General features: G+C 35.5%; 3 protein-coding genes across 3 annotated transcripts; 2 read left to right on the top strand and 1 right to left on the bottom strand.

Annotated features, from left to right (window-relative positions):
* Positions 1-782: 782 nt before the first annotated feature.
* LOC141646488 (putative jasmonic acid carboxyl methyltransferase 2) lies at positions 783-2,896 on the bottom strand. Its single transcript, XM_074454363.1, has 5 exons — positions 2,814-2,896; positions 2,567-2,668; positions 1,877-2,281; positions 1,465-1,725; positions 783-1,360 (listed from the first exon to the last, which is right to left on the bottom strand). The coding sequence occupies exons 2-5, from the start codon at positions 2,639-2,641 to the stop codon at positions 1,016-1,018; spliced, it is 1,086 nt and encodes a 361-aa protein (XP_074310464.1). The 5' UTR covers positions 2,642-2,668; positions 2,814-2,896; the 3' UTR covers positions 783-1,015.
* A 7,280-nt stretch (positions 2,897-10,176) lies between these two features.
* Positions 10,177-12,106, top strand: LOC141646487 (putative methyltransferase TCM_000336). The gene is made up of 4 exons (XM_074454362.1): positions 10,177-10,330; positions 10,424-10,828; positions 11,210-11,470; positions 11,581-12,106. The coding sequence occupies exons 1-4, from the start codon at positions 10,211-10,213 to the stop codon at positions 11,842-11,844; spliced, it is 1,050 nt and encodes a 349-aa protein (XP_074310463.1). The 5' UTR covers positions 10,177-10,210; the 3' UTR covers positions 11,845-12,106.
* A 10,186-nt stretch (positions 12,107-22,292) lies between these two features.
* Positions 22,293-23,865, top strand: LOC141646505 (putative jasmonic acid carboxyl methyltransferase 2). Its single transcript, XM_074454376.1, has 4 exons — positions 22,293-22,371; positions 22,505-22,908; positions 23,288-23,548; positions 23,659-23,865. The coding sequence occupies exons 1-4, from the start codon at positions 22,293-22,295 to the stop codon at positions 23,863-23,865; spliced, it is 951 nt and encodes a 316-aa protein (XP_074310477.1).
* The last annotated feature ends 257 nt before the right edge of the window (positions 23,866-24,122 follow it).

Here is a 24,122-nt window from a genome sequence, read left to right as displayed (position 1 = left end):
GCGGAGATGGTGAGTAGTATAAGGATCGATGTGATTCCTGATACCATATAAAATATATGTGAATAATAATAATAATTTGTATTGATTAAGTTGTAATTTACAAGAGGAATTACATCGGTATTTATAGTACAAGAAAAGCATAACTACAATGGACGGTGTATAATTAGTTGTCTAACAATTGAAGGTGGATCATTAGTTGTCTAACAATTGAAGGTGGATCATTAGTTGGCTAACATTTGAAGGTGGATAATTAGTTGGCTAACATGTGGCAGTGCTAACAATAAGCTAATATTTTACGTATGATTGAGAGCTTCCAATCTTGATAGTGGACTTGGTTGATTTGTATCTTTAACAGAACTCATGTATGCTAACTATAGTTTTGGTGATAAATTCATGTCTAATTGCCCGTTGTCTTGCGTCAGTATAACATCAACCTCAACAAGAAAGTAAAGAAATTTGGGTAGATGGGTAACATGCCTGACACAGTTAGAGGATTTGGCTTTTCTAAAGTAAATAAGGTTATGAACCATGTTTCTTATAAGATGTGATTCATTACACGTTTGGTTATTGTTTCGGTGGGCATGAACTATCATGTTACGGCTAGAATATTATGGGATGGGCTATATTGCATTAATTTTTAAGTCAAAGGCCAACTGTGAAATTGAAGTATTATCATGAACTAATGCTCCTCTCTAGCAATATAATGTTGGCCCAAAACATAACAGATACGGATATGGGACTAAGAATTATCTGGCCCGACATTTAAAGATTCACGTCTCGTCTGTCTGGAGTTCGAAAGTTCTATTGAATCATATTTATTTCAATCTTATTGATAATTGTTTTGTATGAATAACTATGTTGAAACAGAATATGATGTGTATTTGAACATAGATTATCAGTGACAAACTGACAATCTCTTTTGCAGATTACATTACAAATTCCGCGACATTAATTGTGATCTATCGATCTCTATATAGGATGATGGTTTTGCCGAGACTTCTTATAAAAAGAAGTTTTACTCTTTCTTTGTCACTGATAGCACAATGTTAAGGTATTCACCTTTTTTTCGAGCAATTCGTTCTTTAACACGTATTTCGAACAATAGAAACAAATCATCCATGATTGCAGGGCTAAATGTAGTCTCAAGCGAAGGTTCTGTCACCGCTCTTATGGTCTTGGCTACAAACTTGGCTCTGGTTTCGAAATTTTGAGAGGTATCTACGCTCCAGTCAATTGTAAATGCTTCAAGTTTGTTGAGAGCAAATGATCCTTCAGCCTCGACTAATTTTCTTACCTCCTCGACTGTTGGAGCATAGAACGGCATGTTGAACTTGTCCAGTTTTTCCTGCTCAATCACATCCTGCTGACAACTCGCGGGTTAAATTTCGACAGTTAACAATAATTGTGATTTCCGAATATCAAGAATTCTTCTACAATAGTAGATGCAAGTTAATTAATAATTACCTCTAGAACCATGTCCTGGAGGGTAGAGCCAAGCAACTCCAGCATCGTGTCAGGTTCATCACTATTGATGCTACCGATGAGTACCATTACCATGCCACCACCAGAGACCATTTCCCTTGATCGCGACCTTAAAAACAACGTGAAATCCCTTTCAAATTGTGCATAATATGCCGTGTGTATCTCTGGAGGGCTTATTTTTGTTATGTATATGTTCCCCTTGTTCAATGCTTCTCCATTTTCGCTCACCAATTCTCTTGGTACCTGTCATCTCAAATGTCAATACTTCACCGAAGAAATCTTAGCCTAATGATTACGACCCATGTATTATGTACCTTTTGTATCATTCGAGAATGGACACCAAATATAAAGAACTTTAATATACATTGGTGACTTCAAAATGGCATTTGTTTACCTGAGAAAGCCAATGAATACTATAGGAGGAGTGAACAAAATGAAGAAAATTGTCAGGGAAAACTCGTCCATAAAATGATTTAGGAATTCCCGACACAAAACAAGGTCCGAAGTGGCTTCCTTTAGCTTCTTGTAAGTTCTGGTTGAAATTCGGGATCAAGTTAAACAGGGTATTGAAATCATTCCCGGGTAGATCGTTTAAGAACACTCCGAATTGAGGGCATTGACGGTTTATACTCCGACTAGCCTCGTCAGTTACGTCTATGATTCTCGAGACTACTAGCAAAGCATTTGGCCCTGAAGAACAACCCATGTCGGCCATCATAAGGCATTCTGGCTTTAAGGTATTATAGACTTCTCTTACGCTTTCTTCTATTACTGGTCCTGCCTGTATTGTTACTGCTCTCTGTTACAAAGCAAAAGCTCGAGAATTTAGAGCGAAAAAAAGGATTGATAAAGAGACGATGTTTGTTCATTGTTTAAGGATAGCTAAAACTATAGCTAGTTGAAGAAACTTGCATCTTTGCCATGTTTCCTGTTACTATATAAACCTCTAAATAAATAAATCGCCAGCCTTCTCGAACTATTTTAATGTAAAACCGTTGGAACTTAATATTTTATGAAATTAGACATTATATAATACAAAGAGTCGGAAAAAAAATATAATAAAGGAGTCGGAGGATGGGCAGACCTGCAATAGAGAGTTCCTTGCGTAGCTGGTATGGCCAACGCCTTTTTTCATGTGAAAAACCTTTTCAACTTCCATTTCTTTAGTATCTTTCGATCATTTCTCCTACAAAAAGGTACAAGATAACTGTGTTAGTTTCATTAATATTTTGGGAAATTAATGTCAATCAAAATTAACACCAATTTCCTACAAGCAACAATATACTGATCGACAAACAATGCAACACACTAAACGCAAATTAAAACGTTACCTATATCGGAGTATCGGACCCGTTGTTTGGCGAAAACCGTGAGAGTGGTCTTGTACCAAAGCAAAACTCAGTAAAACACAATAAACTCTTTTTTCTTTAATTTGCCAAATGTAAAGAAGAAATGATTCCATTAATATAGGAGCAATCTTTACTATTCCTCATGCATCATGCACCAAAACTATTCCTTCGACATTATTAATTTATTATTATTATAAGAAAAATTCTTGTGTCATCTGAAAGGACCGTCTCATTAAATTTTTTCTTATTATAAAACATGCAGCAAAACATTACGGACTTTTTCTGGCCCACATAACGCTGTTCTTCTGGTTAGATAAGGAATTAATGGTCTATAATATAGGTAGCACGGACACTCCTTCTAACTAGTAGTCCCGTGTCTGATGCCGTGTCAGATACTCGGATACCCGATACTCGTCAGATACACGCTTAAACATATTATAGTTTAGACGAGGAATAAAATGTCATAAGAGATTGATTAGAAGATAGGCATGAGTGGGAAATGAGAATTAATTATTGTCAAGGTCAAATTTGACCTTTACTCATTTAAATTTAATATCGAATACATTACAAAATTAAAATCATACGTTATTTATAACCATGAAATATATATTTTATTAAATTTAAATAGCGTGTTCCGTGTCCTAAATTTTATAGGATGTCATAACACGTGTCGGTGTCGTGTCTATGTCCGTATCTATGTTCATTTTGGTGCTACCTAGTCTATAATTGAAACTCTCATCATCCCGGACATTTATTGCCCTATTTCATTATAACAACTAGACGATGCATCATACATGCCAATGATGTTATGAACTATTCTACCACATCAACGTGTTTTGTTGTGTCTTTGTCAGAATATCGTATCTTCTCGATCCTTGAGAACAAGGATCATGTGGGTAATGATATACAGTATACTCCCTTTACTTTTCATATATTAGAGAAATATATTAAAAAAATGGAAAGAAAATACTCCCTCCCATTCAAAATAAACCTCCCTATTTCCTTTTTCGGTTATTCACAATAACCTCCCTATTTCCTTTTTTGGTAAGTGTTTGTGTGGTCTAAATTTAATTGTATGGTGGGGTAGTGTATTTGTGTGGTCCAAATTTAATTATATGGTGGGGTAATGTGTTTCCTTAATTTTTGTGCCAAAATGAAATGGGAGGTTTATTGTGAATGGGAGGGAGTAGATAAATGAAAGAAGAAGACATTATGTGAGAGTGGTTTAGTAACCTTCTCCTATTATTGAATTTTTTCTTCATTTCTGGTAAGCAAATGACCTATTATAAGTACGCAAGTTTTTATTTTAGACGGACTGTTTCTTGTGTGAAAAAAGACGGATTAAATGTAGTCATTTTATGTTAAAATATTAGCATTTTATGTTAAAATGTTACTATCATTTTCAGGGTAAAAAGTGACAATTTTAGTTATAACATTTTGTCATTAGATAGTTGTTACTCTCATTCTATTAAAAATAATGATATTTTCTGGTATGAAAATAAGATCGTTAATACACATTGTTTATCGGGACTGGAGAATGGAATACTTGTACTCCCTCCGTTCAACTCCACTTCGCATGTTTGCTTTTTGCACGGTTATTAAGGAACGGATTAAAAAAACTATAAAAAGTACATAGGGAAAGAAAATGGTGGGGTTAAAAATGTTAAAAAAAAATATAAAGGTGGGGTTTTATGGTGGATTAGTGTGGGGTATGGATAACATTTTTTGTAAATATGGAGTGTGAATAAGGATAGAATGGTCATTTTCTTGGCCTAAAAAGGAAACATGTAAAGTGGAGTTGAATGGACGAAAAAGAAATACATGTAAAGTGGAGTTGAATGGAGGGAGTACTATAAATTCACAAAATCCTAGGTTAAATCTAGAGACGGACTTACTATACTCCTTTCGTTTCGGTTATTTATTTACCTATTTTATTTATAAGTGTCTCATTTATTTAAGTACATTTTTATATTAGGAATATATTTTAGAAAAGTAATATAATTATCTACATAATTAATTATCCACTTGTCATTAAATAATACCACTCAAAATAATAAAAGGTGAATAAATGACCGGAACAAAGTGACCAGGAGTACAATGGTTCAAGCGTACAACTCATATAATCAGTTCACATGTGGAGTGGAGTGTAGTGTGAGCATCTGACATTCCCTGGCTGTTGGGCGTGGTTTATCAATTCATTGGGCCTGACATGCTTCTTTCTTGCTTGGGCTTTTACAGAGGAGCATTAATTTTAGTGTATACTCTCTCTTATTTTGAATAACTCTCTTTATTTATGGGTGACGACATGAGAATTAAAGATATTTAAATTAAATAAGCTAAAATATTAGGGTAGAGTGAGGTAATAGGAGAGAAAAAAGGTATTGTGAGGGTGGGGGTGAGCTGATTAAAATAAGTATTGTTGTGGGTGGGGTTAAATGATTAAAATAAGATAAAATATGTGTATTGTTGTTTGGTGACGTGATTAAAATAAGTATAAAACTTTACCAAATAAGGAAAGAGGGAAGATATTGTGAATAGATAAAAAAGGAAAGAGTGAGAGTTATTTAGAAAAGGAGGGAGTATTAAATAACGTTGATATATTACTAAATAATGTTGATAATTAATATTTTTTTTAATCCACCTAGGGGTATTCATTCGACGGTCCGGACTAAAGACCGGACCGGACCGTGTAATTTGGTCCGGATCAGACCGGATCATACTTTATTTGGTCCGGTCCACCTATTTACGTTAGTTTGGTCTTTGGTCCGGTCCTGGACCAAACCGAATGGACCGCGGACCGGACCGTGGACCAAACTTATGTAACGAAAATCATTAAAAATGTATAATTAACAAATATTTAACTTAATATGACAATAGTATTTTGTTATGTATTTTTTTTGACATATTCTACTATCATACGGATTAGCAAACTAAACCCTAACTCCCTAATATAAATTAAATTCATCGTAGAAATAATAAAGCAAAGAACCCAATCCATTGTTTGGTATATATGGTCCGGTCCGGTCCGGTCCATGCATTTATTTGGTCCCGACCGGACCGGACCAATAAAAGTATGGCCCAGTTCACGGTCCAACAATTTACCCTTGTTTGGCCTTCGGTCCACAAACTTTGGTCCGGTCCGGTCCCGGACCGATAAACACCCCTACACTCACCTCAGTGCTAACCCGGTTTTTCACTCCCGTATGAAGCATCTTGCAATTGATTTCCATTTTATTCGGGAAAAGGTACAACGTGGCACTCTCCGTGTTACTCTAGTTCACAATGACGACCGGCTCATGCGGATGCCTTGACCAAGCCTCCGCTCGGCCATGACTTCGTATGTTACTCTCCAAGATCGGACTTTCTATCCTCCCGTTCGTCTTGGGGGGATGGATAAGATTACCTCTAATGATTCTGGCTAATCTCTCCTTCCAATATTATTCTCCATATATTTTATATTATCTTTTACATATTCTCTTGATTGTAATCTTTACTTAATTCATTGTATATCCTAGCATATCATATTGTAATCTTCTCTAGTTAGAAAACTTAGGTTATACTTAGCTATGACTCTTTGTATAAATACGTTTATCATATTGTTAATACAATTCAAGCTTTTCCAAACACCTCTCCTCTATATCCTTACAAAATGATCACTAGGGTGTAATTGAGCAGGAAAAAGTGGACGAGTTCAACATGCCGTTTTATACTCCCAACAGTTGAGGAGGTAAGAAAATTAGTCGAGGCTGAAGGATCGTTTGCTCTTAACAAACTTGAAACGTTTACAACTGACTGGAGCGTAGATACCTCTCAAAACCTCGAAACTTAAGCTAAGTTTGTATCCAAGACAATAAGAGCAGTGGTAGTGTTATAACAGGAGCAAGAAAGAACAAATAAAGAACAATAAAAGACAAACGCACAGATTTACGTGGTTCACTAACAGTGTGTTAACTATGTCCACAGGGCGGAAGGGAGAGAGTTTTATTGATATGTGAGGAGTTTTCAGATTAATTAAAAATTCAGACGGTATGATAAGCATGACCTCTGCTTAGAGAGTTTATATAATACTCTCTAAGACCCTGCATAGTCGTTTGAAGCGGCAACTAACATAATCAAGGCACAAACCCAACAGGTAGAACCTTTAATTACAACTGCATTTGGTCATGCTGTTATGGACGATTTGTTTTTATTGTTCGAAACACGTGTTAAGGAACGAATTGCTAAAAAAACCGGTGAATTCTTTAACATTGTGCTATCGGTGACCAAGAAAGACTGAAACTTCTTTCTTTTACTTTAAAAATTACAGTGTGTGTAATAAAATTCCTATGGTTATCTGTAAAATAGATTTTTCATTGATAATTTATGTACTATTTATCGCTAGATACTTGTATGTAGAAATTGAATAAAGATCATTTTATGTATCAAAAGAATCATTGATATTTGTATGTAGAAATTGAAACAATTAACTAATTAAGCATTTTGTACGTCAACAACATTGTAAACCATGCTTAACGCAATCAACACAATTCGATTTCCTTTTCGTACGAGAAATACTTCTGTCCTCCCAGAGGACGTCCTCCTTACACACACATGAGGATTTTACAATATTTAATTGTGTGTGTGGTCCTCCTCATTGTGTGTAGGGAGGACGTTCTCCGGGAGGACGAAATAATTTTCCTTTTCGTATTATTGCATTCACGCAAATCTCGGGGTGCACTCTTCTACTACTAGTCTACTACTACGATACTCGATTCCCCTCCTAACGGCCTTCGTTATATTCTTCTTGAAGATTTACTAGGAGCTGCTTTCCCTGTTTAGTCCTACCTTAGACTATTTGTATTTTTCGGGGCTTTGCCCCTCTTACATACCAAAATAAAAAAAATTAAAAAATAAATATGCACTTTGAAACTTCATTATAAGTTCGCGAATATCTTCATCCGTAAAGCATGTAAAAAGTAAAAGGCCCAAGCCTTCAAAAAGCGGGCTGGGCCGGATCGGGCCAATGGGCTTGGGCCAAAATAGAGCTCCACTATTAGTTACGGATTAACTAATTTTGGATCATAGAAATCCAACATAAAGAGCGTAAGAGAATGTAAAATTCGATAAGTCTGGATCATGTTGAATAAAGATCCAAATCTATGAGGTTCAACCTATATACATGTCAAATCCGGCTTTGAAGGTTCCAAAATTTTTAGTCCCATATCCGTACGGACCGTATCCATTATGCTCTGGCAGATCGGATCAATTTGGCCCGACATTTAAAGATCCATGTCTCGTCTGTATAGAGTTCGAAATTTTTATAGAATCACTTGTGTTTCCAAATTGATTTTGAAGATCAACTCTATGAATAAGAACATAAATTATCATTGACAATCTCTTTTGCAGATTACATTACAAATTCCGTTACATTATGATCTATCGATCTCTATATAGGATTATGGTTTTGTCATTGATAGCACAATGTCAAGGTATTCACCTTTTTTCCGAGTAATTCGTTCCTTAACACGTATTTCGAACAATAGAAACAAATCATCCATGACTGCAGGGCTAAATAATGTAGTCTCAAGCAAAGGTTCTCTCACCTTTAAAACCATGTCCTGGAGGGTCGAGCCAAGTAACTCGTATTAGTCGTATCGTATATCGTGTCGTGGTTATCACTATTGAAGCTACCTAGTAGAACCAAGATCATACCACCTTGTGAGACCATTTCCCTCGAACGTAACTCTAAAAACAACATGAAATCTTTTATAAATTGTGCATAATATGCTTTGTGTATCTCTGGAGGGCTTGTTTTCGCTATGTATATGTTCTCTTTGTTCAATGGTTCTCCATTTTCGTTCACCAATCCTCTTGGTACCCGGCATTTCAATTAACAAAACGTCAGCGAAGTTCATGGCCTAATAGTTAAAACTCAAGTATTGCGAGTTTGGGGTTCTAATTCCAGTCCCCCTATGTTATACGGAGAGTATTTACCTTGTTACCGTATGGCTCATTGTGACTTAAAACTTTAGGGTAAATTATTGGTAGTCTTGGGTGAGTCTTGTTCAAGACTACCAATAATTTTAAAATTTTAATATAATTATTTATCAATAAAATATTTGAAAATTAGGTTAATTATAATTTGTGATGTTATATTTGAAGGTAGATGTAATAATAACGTGTGTTTAAATATAAAAATACTTATTAGAGCATCGATTACATTGAAACGACCATCTTCACAATAATGAATTAGGTCATTACTAAAAAGAACAATAAAATTTTCAAAATTTTTCCCCCAAAAAGAATCCAGTTAAATAAGAAAACAAGTGTTTCTTTCATTAATATATAATATTTTAATCTCTATAATATTTTCTAAACTCTAAATTATAATCATTTGATTAAAATAAAACAAATTTAGTATAAATCTAAAAATTATAAATATTTAAATATTTTATTAGTGTTGTTATTATATATTAGAGAATGACTTAACATATAAAGTTTAGTGATAAATAATACTCCCTCCTTTTCACAATAAACTTCCCATTTCATTTTGACACAAAAATTAATGAAACACAATACTCCACCATATAAATAAATTTGGACAACACAAACAGTGGCGGAGCGAGGATTTTAAGTCAGCGGGGCGAAAATTTTCAACGGGGCGGAAGGGTAATATTATAAGGGAATCTCGAAAAAATTCAAAAATTTTATCTAAAAATTTCGAAATTTTCAAATGCCAGTGGGGGCGACCCGAAATCGACCCGACCCGATGACGACCCATAACCCGACACGACCCGATCATCAGCGGCCCGAACCTGACCCAGACCCGATCCGATATTGACCCGACCCGATGCTGACCCGATTAAATTGATGACCCGAAAATTATTAAGCTTAATTTTGATCAAGATGAAATTGATTTTGTATTTAGCTTAGATTGATATGTTTGACTTAGTAATGAAATAATTAAACCAAATAATTGGTTAAAAACTAAATTTAGTGGTAAAAAATTGTAGTAATGCGATTAAGTTACCGGACCCGATAATGACCCGAACCTATAAGGTAACAGAGTATAGATAATAGACTTTATAAACTAATGACAAGACAAAAAGTAGTACATGTGAGTTTGTGTACTCACAAGGGAATACAATTCAATACATTTTATTTCGATAAATCTTAGGGAGTGAAGGACAAGTGCCAAGTTTTATGGTGTCCCACAACCTTTTTTACGGCGCCCCTTCATCAAAACCTATGAATGCAGTACAATTTTTTTCAAAGTTTCCGGTGTCTTATGACACCCCAATCCACAACGTGGATTCGCCACTGAGTAATAGTAAATATTGCTCCTATATAATGGAGTCCTTTCTTTTCAATTGGCACCAAACAAAATAGTAATATACAACATGCAAGGCGATGCAAGCGTAGGAGAAAGGAAAAATACACAAGAAATGGAAGTCGAAAAGGTTTTTCATATGAAGAAAGGTGTCGACCACACTAGCTATGCAAGGAACTCTCTATTGCAGGTCTACTATTCCGTCCTTCGTCATCTTACTGTATTTCTTCGATTATTTTACATTGCACCCTGAAATCTTAAACTTTTGCATGCTTTGTAACAGAGAACAATATCATCACAGGCTGGACCGATAATTGTAGAAAGCGCAAGGAAAGTCTATGACACCTTAAGGCCAGAGTGCCTTATGATGGCCGAAATGGGTTGTTCTTCAGGACCAAATTCTTTGCTACTAGTCTCGAAAATCATTGACGTAATTGACGAGGCTAGCCGGAGTATAAACTGTCAATGTCCTCAATTCGGAGTGTTCTTAAACGATCTACCCGGGAATGATTTCAATACCTTGTTTAACTTGCTTCCGAATTTCAACCAGGGCTTGCAAGAAGCTAAAGGAAGCGGTTTCAGACCTTGTTTTGTGTCGGGAATACCCAAGTCGTTTTATGGACGAGTTTTCCCTGACAAATTTCTTCATTTTGTTCACTCATCAAACAGTCTTCACTGGCTTTCTCAGGTAAACAAATGCGGGATTGGGTCATCAAAGCTAGCGTTAAATTTTCAACCAAAGTAAAAGCGGGTTAGCAAGTTTGGGATGGATTAGTGGATTGGGCCTTTGTAATTTTCATAAAATGTTTTGTCCGTACCTGCTTATTTTGTGGGTTAGATGGGTCAAGGTTAATGGACCGGACGATCCATGAACAACTTTCCATTCTTAAAAGATGCATATATTAAAATCGAAAGTTGTTTTATTTTTTGTGTCAAATTAAATGAGCAAAAAGGTACATAATAGGGGTAGTGGAACTAGAACCTCGGTCTTAGTGTACAAAATAAACGGGCACGTCTTAATTATTATGCCAAGATTTGTTCGGTGAAGTAATGTTAATTGAGATGACAGGTACCAAAAGGATTGGTGAGCGAAAATGGCGAAGCATTGAACAAGGGGAACATAGTCTTAGCAAAATCAAGTCCTCCAGAGATACACAAGGCATATTATGCACAATTTGAAAGTGATTTCACGTTGTTTTTAAGGTCACGTTCAAGGGAAATGGTCTCTGGTGGTGGTATGGTCGTGGTTCTCACTGGTAGCATCAATAGTGATGACCCTGACTCGATGCTGGAGTTGGTTGGCCCTATCCTCCAAGATATGGTTTTAAAGGTGATTAATTAACTTGGCATTGATCTATTGTTGTAGAGTTGTAGACGAATATTTGATATAATATGAAAGACGAGTTAGAAAAGAAATTTAACCCTTCGAGTTATCAACAGGGTGTGATTGAGCAGGAAAAAGTGGACGAGTTCAACATGCCGCTCTATACTCCAACAGTTGAGGAGGTAAGAAAATTAGTCGAGGCTGAAGAATCGTTTGCTCTTAACAAACTTGAAACGTTTACAACTGACTGGAGCGTAGATACCTCTCAAACCCTCGAAACTCAAGCTAAGTTTGTAGCCAAGACCATAAGAGCAAAGTGTGGTAGAACCTTTAATTACAACCGCATTTGGTCATGTTTGTTATGGACGATTTGTTTCTAATGTCCGAAACACGTGTTAAGGAACGAATTGCTAAAAAAACCGGTGAATTCTTTAACATTGTGCTATCGGTGACCAAGAAAGACCGAAACTTCGTTCCGGCCGCCTTTACTTTAAAAATTACAAAGTGTGTAATAAAATTTCTATGGTTATCTCAAAATAGATTTTTCATTGATAATATATGTACTATTTATTGCGAGATACAATATGTAATGCTGTTGTATTGTTGAATAAAGATCATATTATGTATAAAAAATAATTATTCATACCTGATTTGTTACTACTACTACTACTACTACAATACTCGATTCGTCTCATAACGGTCTTCGTTCGATTCTTCGTGAAGATTTACTAGGAGCTGCTTTCCCTCGTTTAGTCCTACTTTAGTCTATTTGCATTTTTCGAGCCTTTTCCCCTCTTACGTGCCAAAAAAAAATATTCACTTTGAAACTTCATTATAAGTTTGCAAATATCTTCATCCGTAAAGCATGTAAAAAGAGCATATATAAGAGAATGTAAAATTCGATAAGTGTGGATCATGTTGAATAAAGATCCAAATCTATGAGGTTCAACCTATATACATGTCAAATCCGGCTTTGAAGGGTCCAAAATTTGTAGTCCCATATCTGTATCCATTAGAGCTAGACTTGTCAAAACCCGACCCGACCCGCCTGACCCGTTTTTAGGGTTACAGACCCGGTTTTTTCGACCCGCGACCCGTTTGACCCGAACCCAAAATGACCCGTTATTTTAGGGTCGAGACCCGACCCGAACGGGTCGACTCGTTGGGTCAAATGTAAATCAAGAATTTTATTAAAATATTAATATTTCTATATTATATTTGAAAAAATAGTTAAAAAAATATTTTTTTTATTACTTAAAATTACAAAAACAACTAAAAAGTTAATTTTATATAACTTTTATAATATTTAATAATAAAATAATTATTAAAAAAACTTTATTTTAATAATTATGTCAATATAATTAATGTAAACGTTGAATATGATTAAAATATTAATTTTAAATAGTTGGATATATTGGTAGTTAAATTACAGTTTGTAGTATTTTGAGAAGCATCACAATAGTTTGGAGTATTCTCATTAAATAACCCTTTTTTTAATTAAAAAAATCGTTTAAAAAAGACGTTAGAAATTATTTCTTGACCCGTATTCTGACCCTAACCCGACCCGTGACCCATATAACCCGACTCGTATCTGACCTGACCTGTATTCAACCCGACCTGTATTCTGACCCGACCCGGGACCCGACCCGTTGACAGTCTAATTAGAGCATTAACAATGGTCGTTTGTAGAGGAGTTCTTATTTATGAACGAATTGAAAACAAAGCGTGTTAATCACATTTGTTTCGAAATAGATTATCATTACAAATTCCGTTACATTATGATCTATCGATTTCTATATAGGATTATGGTTTTGCCTTGAGATTGACTTCTTAAAGAAAAAAGTTTTACTCTTTCTTCATCATTGATAGCACAATATTAAGGTTTTCACCTCTTTTTCGAGCAATTCGTTCCTTAACACGTATTTCGAACAATAGAAACAAATCATCAATGACTGCATGGGTAAATGTAGTTTCAAGCAAAGGTTCTACCACTGCTCTTATGGACTTAGCTACAAACTTGGCTTGAGTTTCGAGGTTTTGACAGTATCTAGGCTCCACCACTTTGTAAATGTTTCAAGTTTGTTGAGAGCAAATGATCCTTCGATCTCGACTAGTTTTCTTACCTCCTCGATCGTTGGAGTATAGACGGGCATGTTGAACTTGTCCAGTTTTTCTCAGACAATCACACCCCCGGTGATCATAACTCACAAGGGTTAATTTCTTTCCAAATTGTGATTTTCGAATATCAAGAATTTATCTACAACAAAGATGCAAGTTAATTAAATGTCCCGGAGGGTAGAGCCAAGCAACTCCATGATCGAGTCGGGTTCATCACTTTTGATGTCTTTGCCATTGAGTACGATGACCATGCCACCAGCAGAGATCATTTCCCTTGAACGTGACCTTAGAAATAACGTAAAATCTCTTTTAAATTGTGCATAATATGCCTTGTGTATCTCCGGAGGGCTTGTTTTTGCTATGAATATGTTCCCCTTGTTCAATGCTTCTCCATTTTCGCTCATCAATCCCCTTGGTACCTGTCATCTCAAATGTCAATACTTCACCGAAGAAATCTTAGCCTAATGATTACGACCCATGTATTATGTACCTTTTGTATCATTCGAGAATGGACACCAAATATAAAGAACTTTAATATACAATGGTGACTTCAAAATGGCATTTGTTTACCTGAGAAAGCCAATGAATACTATAGGAGGAGTGAACAAAATGAAGAAAATTGTCAGGGAAAACTCGTCCATAAAATGATTTAGGAATTCCCGACACAAAACAAGGTCCGAAGTGGCTTCCTTTAGCTTCTTGTAAGTTCTGGTTGAAATTCGGGATCAAGTTAAACAGGGTATTGAAATCATTCCCGGGTAGATCGTTTAAGAACACTCCGAATTGAGGGCATTGACGGTTTATACTCCGACTAGCCTCGTCGATTCGCTCTATGATTCTCGAGACTACTAGCAAAGCATTTGGCCCTGAAGAACAACCCATGTCGGCCATCATAAGGCATTCTGGCTTTAAGGTATTATAGACTTCCCTTACGCTTTCTTCTATTACTGGTCCTGCCTGTATTGTTACTGCTCTCTGTTACAAAGCAAAAGCTCGAGAATTTAGAGCGAAAAAAAGGATTGATAAAGAGACGATGTTTGTTCATTGTTTAAGGATAGCTAAAACTATAGCTAGTTGAAGAAACTTGCATCTTTGCCATGTTTCCTGTTACTATATAAACCTCTAAATAAATAAATCGCCAAACCTTCTCGAACTATTTTAATGTAAAACCGTTGGAACTTAATATTTTATGAAATTAGACATTATATAATACAAAGAGTCGGAAAAAAATATAATAAAGGAGTCGGAGGATGGGCGGACTGCAATAGAGAGTTCCTTGCGTAGGGGTATGGCCAACGCCTTTTTCATGTGAAAACCTTTTCAACTTCCATTTCTTTAGTATCTTTCGATCATTTCTCCTACAAAAAGGTACAAGATAACTGTGTTAGTTTCATTAATATTTTGGGAAATTAATGTCAATCAAAATTAACACCAATTTCCTACAAGCAACAATATACTGATCGACAAACAATGCAACACACTAAACGCAAATTAAAACGTTACCTATATCGGAGTATCGGACCCGTTGTTTGGCGAAAACCGTGAGAGTGGTCTTGTACCAAAGCAAAACTCAGTAAAACACAATAAACTCTTTTTTCTTTAATTTGCCAAATGTAAAGAAGAAATGATTCCATTAATATAGGAGCAATCTTTACTATTCCTCATGCATCATGCACCAAAACTATTCCTTCGACATTATTAATTTATTATTATTATAAGAAAAATTCTTGTGTCATCCGAAAGGACCGCCTCATTAAATTTTTCTTATTATAAAACATGCAGCAAAACATTACGGACTTTTTCTGGCCCACATAACGCTGTTCTTCTGGTTAGATAAGGAATTAATGGTCTATAATCTAGGTAGCACGGACACTCCTTCTAACTAGTAGTCCCGTGTCTGATGCCGTGTCGATACTCGGATACCCGATACTGCCGATACACGCTTAAACATATTATAGTTTAGACGAGGAATAAAATGTCATAAGAGATTGATTAGAAGATGGGCATGAGTGGGAAATGAGAATTAATTATTGTCAAGGTCAAATTTGACCTTTACTCATTTAAATTTAATATCGAATACATTACAAAATTAAAATCATACGTTATTTATAACCATGAAATATATATTTTATTAAATTTAAATAGCGTGTTCCGTGTCCTAAATTTTATAGGATGTCATAACACGTGTCGGTGTCGTGTCTATGTCCGTATCTATGTTCATTTTGGTGCTACCTAGTCTATAATTGAAACTCTCATCATCCCGGACATTTATTGTCCTATTTCATTATAACAACTAGACGATGCATCATACATGCCAATGATGTTATGAACTATTCTACCACATCAACGTGTTTTGTTGTGTCTTTGTCAGAATATCGTATCTTCTCGATCCTTGAGAACAAGGATCATGTGGGTAATGATATACAGTATACTCCCTTTACTTTTCATATATTAGAGAAATATATTAAAAAAATGGAAAGAAAATAGATAAATGAAAGAAGAAGACATTATGTGAGAGTGGTTTAGTAACCTTCTCCTATTATTGAATTTTTTCTTCATTTCTGGTAAGCAAATGACCTATTATAAGTACGCAAGTTTTTATTTTAGACGGACTGTTTCTTGTGTGAAAAAAGACGGATTAAATGTAGTCATTTTATGTTAAAATATTAGCATTTTATGTTAAAATGTTACTATCATTTTCAGGGTAAAAAGTGACAATTTTAGTTATAACATTTTGTCATTAGATAGTTGTTACTCACATTCTATTAAAAATAATGATATTTTCTGGTATGAAAATAAGATCGTTAATACACATTGTTTATCGGGACTGGAGAATGGAATACTTGTACTCCCTCCGTTCAACTCCACTTCGCATGTTTGCTTTTTGCACGGGTATTAAGGAGCGGATTAAAAAAACTATAAAAAGTACATAGGGAAAGAAAATGGTGGGGTTAAAAATGTTAAAAAAAAATATAAAGGTGGGGTTTTATGGTGGATTAGTGTGGGGTATGGATAACATTTTTTGTAAATATGGAGTGTGAATAAGGATAGAATGGTCATTTTCTTGGCCTAAAAAGGAAACATGTAAAGTGGAGTTGAATGGACGAAAAAGGAATACATGTAAATTGGAGTTGAATGGAGGGAGTACTATAAATTCACAAAATCCTAGGTTAAATCTAGAGACGGACTTACTATACTCCTTTCGTTTCGGTTATTTATTTACCTATTTTATTTATAAGTGTCTCATTTATTTAAGTACATTTTTATATTAGGAATATATTTTAGAAAAGTAATATAATTATCTACATAATTAATTATCCACTTGTCATTAAATAATACCACTCAAAATAATAAAAGGTGAATAAATGACCGGAACAAAGTGACCAGGAGTACAATGGTTCAAGCGTACAACTCATATAATCAGTTCACATGTGGAGTGGAGTGTAGTGTGAGCATCTGACATTCCCTGGCTGTTGGGCGTGGTTTATCAATTCATTGGGCCTGACATGCTTCTTTCTTGCTTGGGCTTTTACAGAGGAGCATTAATTTTAGTGTATACTCTCTCTTATTTTGAATAACTCTCTTTATTTATGGGTGACGACATGAGAATTAAAGATATTTAAATTAAATAAGCTAAAATATTAGGGTAGAGTGAGGTAATAGGAGAGAAAAAAGGTATTGTGAGGGTGGGGGTGAGCTGATTAAAATAAGTATTGTTGTGGGTGGGGTTAAATGATTAAAATAAGATAAAATATGTGTATTGTTGTTTGGTGACGTGATTAAAATAAGTATAAAACTTTACCAAATAAGGAAAGAGGGAAGATATTGTGAATAGATAAAAAAGGAAAGAGTGAGAGTTATTTAGAAAAGGAGGGAGTATTAAATAACGTTGATATATTACTAAATAATGTTGATAATTAATATTTTTTTAATCCACCTAGGGGTATTCATTCGACGGTCCGGACTAAAGACCGGACCGGACCGTGTAATTTGGTCCGGACCAGACCGGATCATACTTTATTTGGTCCGGTCCACCTATTTACGTTAGTTTGGTCTTTGGTCCGGTCCTGGACCAAACCGAATGGACCGCGGACCGGACCGTGGACCAAACTTATGTAACGAAAATCATTAAAAATGTATAATTAACAAATATTTAACTTAATATGACAATAGTATTTTGTTATGTATTTTTTTTGACATATTCTACTATCATACGGATTAGCAAACTAAACCCTAACTCCCTAATATAAATTAAATTCATCGTAGAAATAATAAAGCAAAGAACCCAATCCATTGTTTGGTATATATGGTCCGGTCCGGTCCGGTCCATGCATTTATTTGGTCCCGACCGGACCGGACCAATAAAAGTATGGCCCAGTTCACGGTCCAACAATTTACCCTTGTTTGGCCTTCGGTCCACAAACTTTGGTCCGGTCCGGTCCCGGACCGATAAACACCCCTACACTCACCTCAGTGCTAACCCGGTTTTTCACTCCCGTATGAAGCATCTTGCAATTGATTTCCATTTTATTCGGGAAAAGGTACAACGTGGCACTCTCCGTGTTACTCTAGTTCACAATGACGACCGGCTCGCGGATGCCTTGACCAAGCCTCTGCCTCGGCCATGACTTCGTATGTTACTCTCCAAGATCGGACTTTCTATCCTCCCGTTCGTCTTGGGGGGATGGATAAGATTACCTCTAATGATTCTGGCTAATCTCTCCTTCCAATATTATTCTCCATATATTTTATATTATCTTTTACATATTCTCTTGATTGTAATCTTTACTTAATTCATTGTATATCCTAGCATATCATATTGTAATCTTCTCTAGTTAGAAAACTTAGGTTATACTTAGCTATGACTCTTTGTATAAATACGTTTATCATATTGTTAATACAATTCAAGCTTTTCCAAACACCTCTCCTCTATATCCTTACAAAATGATCACTAGGGTGTAATTGAGCAGGAAAAAGTGGACGAGTTCAACATGCCGTTTTATACTCCCAACAGTTGAGGAGGTAAGAAAATTAGTCGAGGCTGAAGGATCGTTTGCTCTTAACAAACTTGAAACGTTTACAACTGACTGGAGCGTAGATACCTCTCAAAACCTCGAAACTTAAGCTAAGTTTGTATCCAAGACAATAAGAGCAGTGGTAGTGTTATAACAGGAGCAAGAAAGAACAAATAAAGAACAATAAAAGACAAACGCACAGATTTACGTGGTTCACTAACAGTGTGTTAACTATGTCCACAGGGCGGAAGGGAGAGAGTTTTATTGATATGTGAGGAGTTTTCAGATTAATTAAAAATTCAGACGGTATGATAAGCATGACCTCTGCTTAGAGAGTTTATATAATACTCTCTAAGACCCTGCATAGTCGTTTGAAGCGGCAACTAACATAATCAAGGCACAAACCCAACAGGTAGAACCTTTAATTACAACTGCATTTGGTCATGTTTGTTATGGACGATTTGTTTTTATTGTTCGAAACACGTGTTAAGGAACGAATTGCTAAAAAAACCGGTGAATTCTTTAACATTGTGCTATCGGTGACCAAGAAAGACTGAAACTTCTTTCTTTTACTTTAAAAATTACAGTGTGTGTAATAAAATTCCTATGGTTATCTCAGTAAAATAGATTTTTCATTGATAATTTATGTACTATTTATCGCTAGATACTTGTATGTAGAAATTGAATAAAGATCATTTTATGTATCAAAAGAATCATTGATATTTGTATGTAGAAATTGAAACAATTAACTAATTAAGCATTTTGTACGTCAACAACATTGTAAACCATGCTTAACGCAATCAACACAATTCGATTTCCTTTTCGTACGAGAAATACTTCTGTCCTCCCAGAGGACGTCCTCCTTACACACACATGAGGATTTTACAATATTTAATTGTGTGTGTGGTCCTCCTCATTGTGTGTAGGGAGGACGTTCTCCGGGAGGACGAAATAATTTTCCTTTTCGTATTATTGCATTCACGCAAATCTCGGGGTGCACTCTTCTACTACTAGTCTACTACTACGATACTCGATTCCCCTCCTAACGGCCTTCGTTATATTCTTCTTGAAGATTTACTAGAGCCGCTTTCCTGTTTAGTCCTACCTTAGACTATTTGTATTTTTCGGGGCTTTGCCCCTCTTACATACCAAAATAAAAAAAATTAAAAAATAAATATGCACTTTGAAACTTCATTATAAGTTCGCGAATATCTTCATCCGTAAAGCATGTAAAAAATAAAAGGCCCAAGCCTTCAAAAAGCGGGTCAGGGCCGGATCGGGCCAATGGGCTTGGGCCAAAATAGAGCTCCACTATTAGTTACGGATTAACTAATTTTGGATCATAGAAATCCAACATAAAGAGCGTAAGAGAATGTAAAATTCGATAAGTCTGGATCATGTTGAATAAAGATCCAAATCTATGAGGTTCAACCTATATACATGTCAAATCCGGCTTTGAAGGTTCCAAAATTTTTAGTCCCATATCCGTACGGACCGTATCCATTATGCTCTGGCAGATCGGATCAATTTGGCCCGACATTTAAAGATCCATGTCTCGTCTGTATAGAGTTCGAAATTTTTATAGAATCACTTGTGTTTCCAAATTGATTTTGAAGATCAACTCTATGAATAAGAACATAAATTATCATTGACAATCTCTTTTGCAGATTACATTACAAATTCCGTTACATTATGATCTATCGATCTCTATATAGGATTATGGTTTTGTCATTGATAGCACAATGTCAAGGTATTCACCTTTTTTCCGAGTAATTCGTTCCTTAACACGTATTTCGAACAATAGAAACAAATCATCCATGACTGCAGGGCTAAATAATGTAGTCTCAAGCAAAGGTTCTCTCACCTTTAAAACCATGTCCTGGAGGGTCGAGCCAAGTAACTCGTATTAGTCGTATCGTATATCGTGTCAGGGTTATCACTATTGAAGCTACCTAGTAGAACCAAGATCATACCACCTTGTGAGACCATTTCCCTCGAACGTAACTCTAAAAACAACATGAAATCTTTTATAAATTGTGCATAATATGCTTTGTGTATCTCTGGAGGGCTTGTTTTCGCTATGTATATGTTCTCTTTGTTCAATGGTTCTCCATTTTCGTTCACCAATCCTCTTGGTACCCGGCATTTCAATTAACAAAACGTCAGCGAAGTTCATGGCCTAATAGTTAAAACTCAAGTATTGCGAGTTTGGGGTTCTAATTCCAGTCCCCCTATGTTATACGGAGAGTATTTATCTTGTTACCGTATGGCTCATTGTGACTTAAAACTTTAGGGTAAATTATTGGTAGTCTTGGGTGAGTCTTGTTCAAGACTACCAATAATTTTAAAATTTTAATATAATTATTTATCAACAAAATATTTGAAAATTAGGTTAATTATAATTTGTGATGTTATATTTGAAGGTAGATGTAATAATAACGTGTGTTTAAATATAAAAATACTTATTAGAGCATCGATTACATTGAAACGACCATCTTCACAATAATGAATTAGGTCATTACTAAAAAGAACAATAAAATTTTCAAAATTTTTCCCCCAAAAAGAATCCAGTTAAATAAGAAAACAAGTGTTTCTTTCATTAATATATAATATTTTAATCTCTATAATATTTTCTAAACTCTAAATTATAATCATTTGATTAAAATAAAACAAATTTAGTATAAATCTAAAAATTATAAATATTTAAATATTTTATTAGTGTTGTTATTATATATTAGAGAATGACTTAACATATAAAGTTTAGTGATAAATAATACTCCCTCCTTTTCACAATAAACTTCCCATTTCATTTTGACACAAAAATTAATGAAACACAATACTCCACCATATAAATAAATTTGGACAACACAAACAGTGGCGGAGCGAGGATTTTAAGTCAGCGGGGCGAAAATTTTCAACGGGGCGGAAGGGTAATATTATAAGGGAATCTCGAAAAAATTCAAAAATTTTATCTAAAAATTTCGAAATTTTCAAATGCCAGTGGGGGCGACCCGAAATCGACCCGACCCGATGACGACCCATAACCCGACACGACCCGATCATCAGCGGCCCGAACCTGACCCAGACCCGATCCGATATTGACCCGACCCGATGCTGACCCGATTAAATTGATGACCCGAAAATTATTAAGCTTAATTTTGATCAAGATGAAATTGATTTTGTATTTAGCTTAGATTGATATGTTTGACTTAGTAATGAAATAATTAAACCAAATAATTGGTTAAAAACTAAATTTAGTGGTAAAAAATTGTAGTAATGCGATTAAGTTACCGGACCCGATAATGACCCGAACCGATACATCATTTGACCCGATAATGACCCGAACCTATAAGGTAACAGAGTATAGATAATAGACTTTATAAACTAATGACAAGACAAAAAGTAGTACATGTGAGTTTGTGTACTCACAAGGGAATACAATTCAATACATTTTATTTCGATAAATCTTAGGGAGTGAAGGACAAGTGCCAAGTTTTATGGTGTCCAACAACCTTTTTTACGGCGCCCTTCATCAAAACCTATGAATGCAGTACAATTTTTTTCAAAGTTTCCGGTGTCTTATGACACCCCAATCCACAACGTGGATTCGCCACTGAGTGTAATAGTAAATATTGCTCCTATATAATGGAGTCCTTTCTTTTCAATTGGCACCAAACAAAATAGTAATATACAACATGCAAGGCGATGCAAGCGTAGGAGAAAGGAAAAATACACAAGAAATGGAAGTCGAAAAGGTTTTTCATATGAAGAAAGGTGTCGACCACACTAGCTATGCAAGGAACTCTCTATTGCAGTCTACTATTCCGTCCTTCGTCATCTTATCGTATTTCTTCGATTATTTTACATTGCACCCTGAAATCTTAAACTTTTGCATGCTTTGTAACAGAGAACAATATCATCACAGTTGGACCGATAATTGTAGAAAGCGCAAGGAAAGTCTATGACACCTTAAGGCCAGAGTGCCTTATGATGGCCGAAATGGGTTGTTCTTCAGGACCAAATTCTTTGCTACTAGTCTCGAAAATCATTGACGTAATTGACGAGGCTAGCCGGAGTATAAACTGTCAATGTCCTCAATTCGGAGTGTTCTTAAACGATCTACCCGGGAATGATTTCAATACCTTGTTTAACTTGCTTCCGAATTTCAACCAGGGCTTGCAAGAAGCTAAAGGAAGCGGTTTCAGACCTTGTTTTGTGTCGGGAATACCCAAGTCGTTTTATGGACGAGTTTTCCCTGACAAATTTCTTCATTTTGTTCACTCATCAAACAGTCTTCACTGGCTTTCTCAGGTAAACAAATGCGGGATTGGGTCATCAAAGAAGCGTTAAATTTTCAACCAAAGTAAAAGCGGGTTAGCAAGTTTGGGATGGATTAGTGGATTGGGCCTTTGTAATTTTCATAAAATGTTTTGTCCGTACCTGCTTATTTTGTGGGTTAGATGGGTCAAGTTAATGGACCGGACGATCCATGAACAACTTTCCATTCTTAAAAGATGCATATATTAAAATCGAAAGTTGTTTTATTTTTTGTGTCAAATTAAATGAGCAAAAAGGTACATAATAGGGGTAGTGGAACTAGAACCTCGGTCTTAGTGTACAAAATAAACGGGCACGTCTTAATTATTATGCCAAGATTTGTTCGGTGAAGTAATGTTAATTGAGATGACAGGTACCAAAAGGATTGGTGAGCGAAAATGGCGAAGCATTGAACAAGGGGAACATAGTCTTAGCAAAATCAAGTCCTCCAGAGATACACAAGGCATATTATGCACAATTTGAAAGTGATTTCACGTTGTTTTTAAGGTCACGTTCAAGGGAAATGGTCTCTGGTGGTGGTATGGTCGTGGTTCTCACTGGTAGCATCAATAGTGATGACCCTGACTCGATGCTGGAGTTGGTTGGCCCTATCCTCCAAGATATGGTTTTAAAGGTGATTAATTAACTTGGCATTGATCTATTGTTGTAGAGTTGTAGACGAATATTTGATATAATATGAAAGACGAGTTAGAAAAGAAATTTAACCCTTCGAGTTATCAACAGGGTGTGATTGAGCGAGAAAAAGTGGACGAGTTCAACATGCCGCTCTATACTCCAACAGTTGAGGAGGTAAGAAAATTAGTCGAGGCTGAAGAATCGTTTGCTCTTAACAAACTTGAAACGTTTACAACTGACTGGAGCGTAGATACCTCTCAAACCCTCGAAACTCAAGCTAAGTTTGTAGCCAAGACCATAAGAGCAAAGTGGTAGAACCTTTAATTACAAATCGCATTTGGTCATGCTGTTATGGACGATTTGTTTCTAATGTCCGAAACACGTGTTAAGGAACGAATTGCTAAAAAAACCGGTGAATTCTTTAACATTGTGCTATCGGTGACCAAGAAAGACCGAAACTTCGTTCCGCCGCCTTTACTTTAAAAATTACAAAGTGTGTGTAATAAAATTTCTATGGTTATCTAAAAATAGATTTTTCATTGATAATATATGTACTATTTATTGCGAGATAC

This window comes from Silene latifolia, chromosome 3, assembly GCF_048544455.1.
Source record: "Silene latifolia isolate original U9 population chromosome 3, ASM4854445v1, whole genome shotgun sequence".
Lineage (NCBI taxonomy): Eukaryota > Viridiplantae > Streptophyta > Magnoliopsida > Caryophyllales > Caryophyllaceae > Silene > Silene latifolia.
Note: the sequence above shows the minus strand (reverse complement) of the source record. Positions and strands in the feature narration are given on the sequence as shown.

Coding starts and splice junctions, on each gene's coding strand:
- LOC141646487 (XM_074454362.1), top strand. CDS start 10,211: ATGCAAGGCGATGCAAGCGTAGGAGAAAGGAAAAATACACAAGAAATG. Junction 10,331..10,423: donor CAAGGAACTCTCTATTGCAG/GTCTACTATTCC, acceptor GCTTTGTAACAG/AGAACAATATCATCACAGGC. Junction 10,829..11,209: donor GTCTTCACTGGCTTTCTCAG/GTAAACAAATGC, acceptor TTGAGATGACAG/GTACCAAAAGGATTGGTGAG.
- LOC141646488 (XM_074454363.1), bottom strand. CDS start 2,641: ATGGAAGTTGAAAAGGTTTTTCACATGAAAAAAGGCGTTGGCCATACC. Junction 2,282..2,566: donor CAAGGAACTCTCTATTGCAG/GTCTGCCCATCC, acceptor GCTTTGTAACAG/AGAGCAGTAACAATACAGGC. Junction 1,361..1,464: donor TCCAGGACATGGTTCTAGAG/GTAATTATTAAT, acceptor AGTTGTCAGCAG/GATGTGATTGAGCAGGAAAA.
- LOC141646505 (XM_074454376.1), top strand. CDS start 22,293: ATGCAAGGCGATGCAAGCGTAGGAGAAAGGAAAAATACACAAGAAATG. Junction 22,909..23,287: donor GTCTTCACTGGCTTTCTCAG/GTAAACAAATGC, acceptor TTGAGATGACAG/GTACCAAAAGGATTGGTGAG. Junction 23,549..23,658: donor TCCAAGATATGGTTTTAAAG/GTGATTAATTAA, acceptor AGTTATCAACAG/GGTGTGATTGAGCGAGAAAA.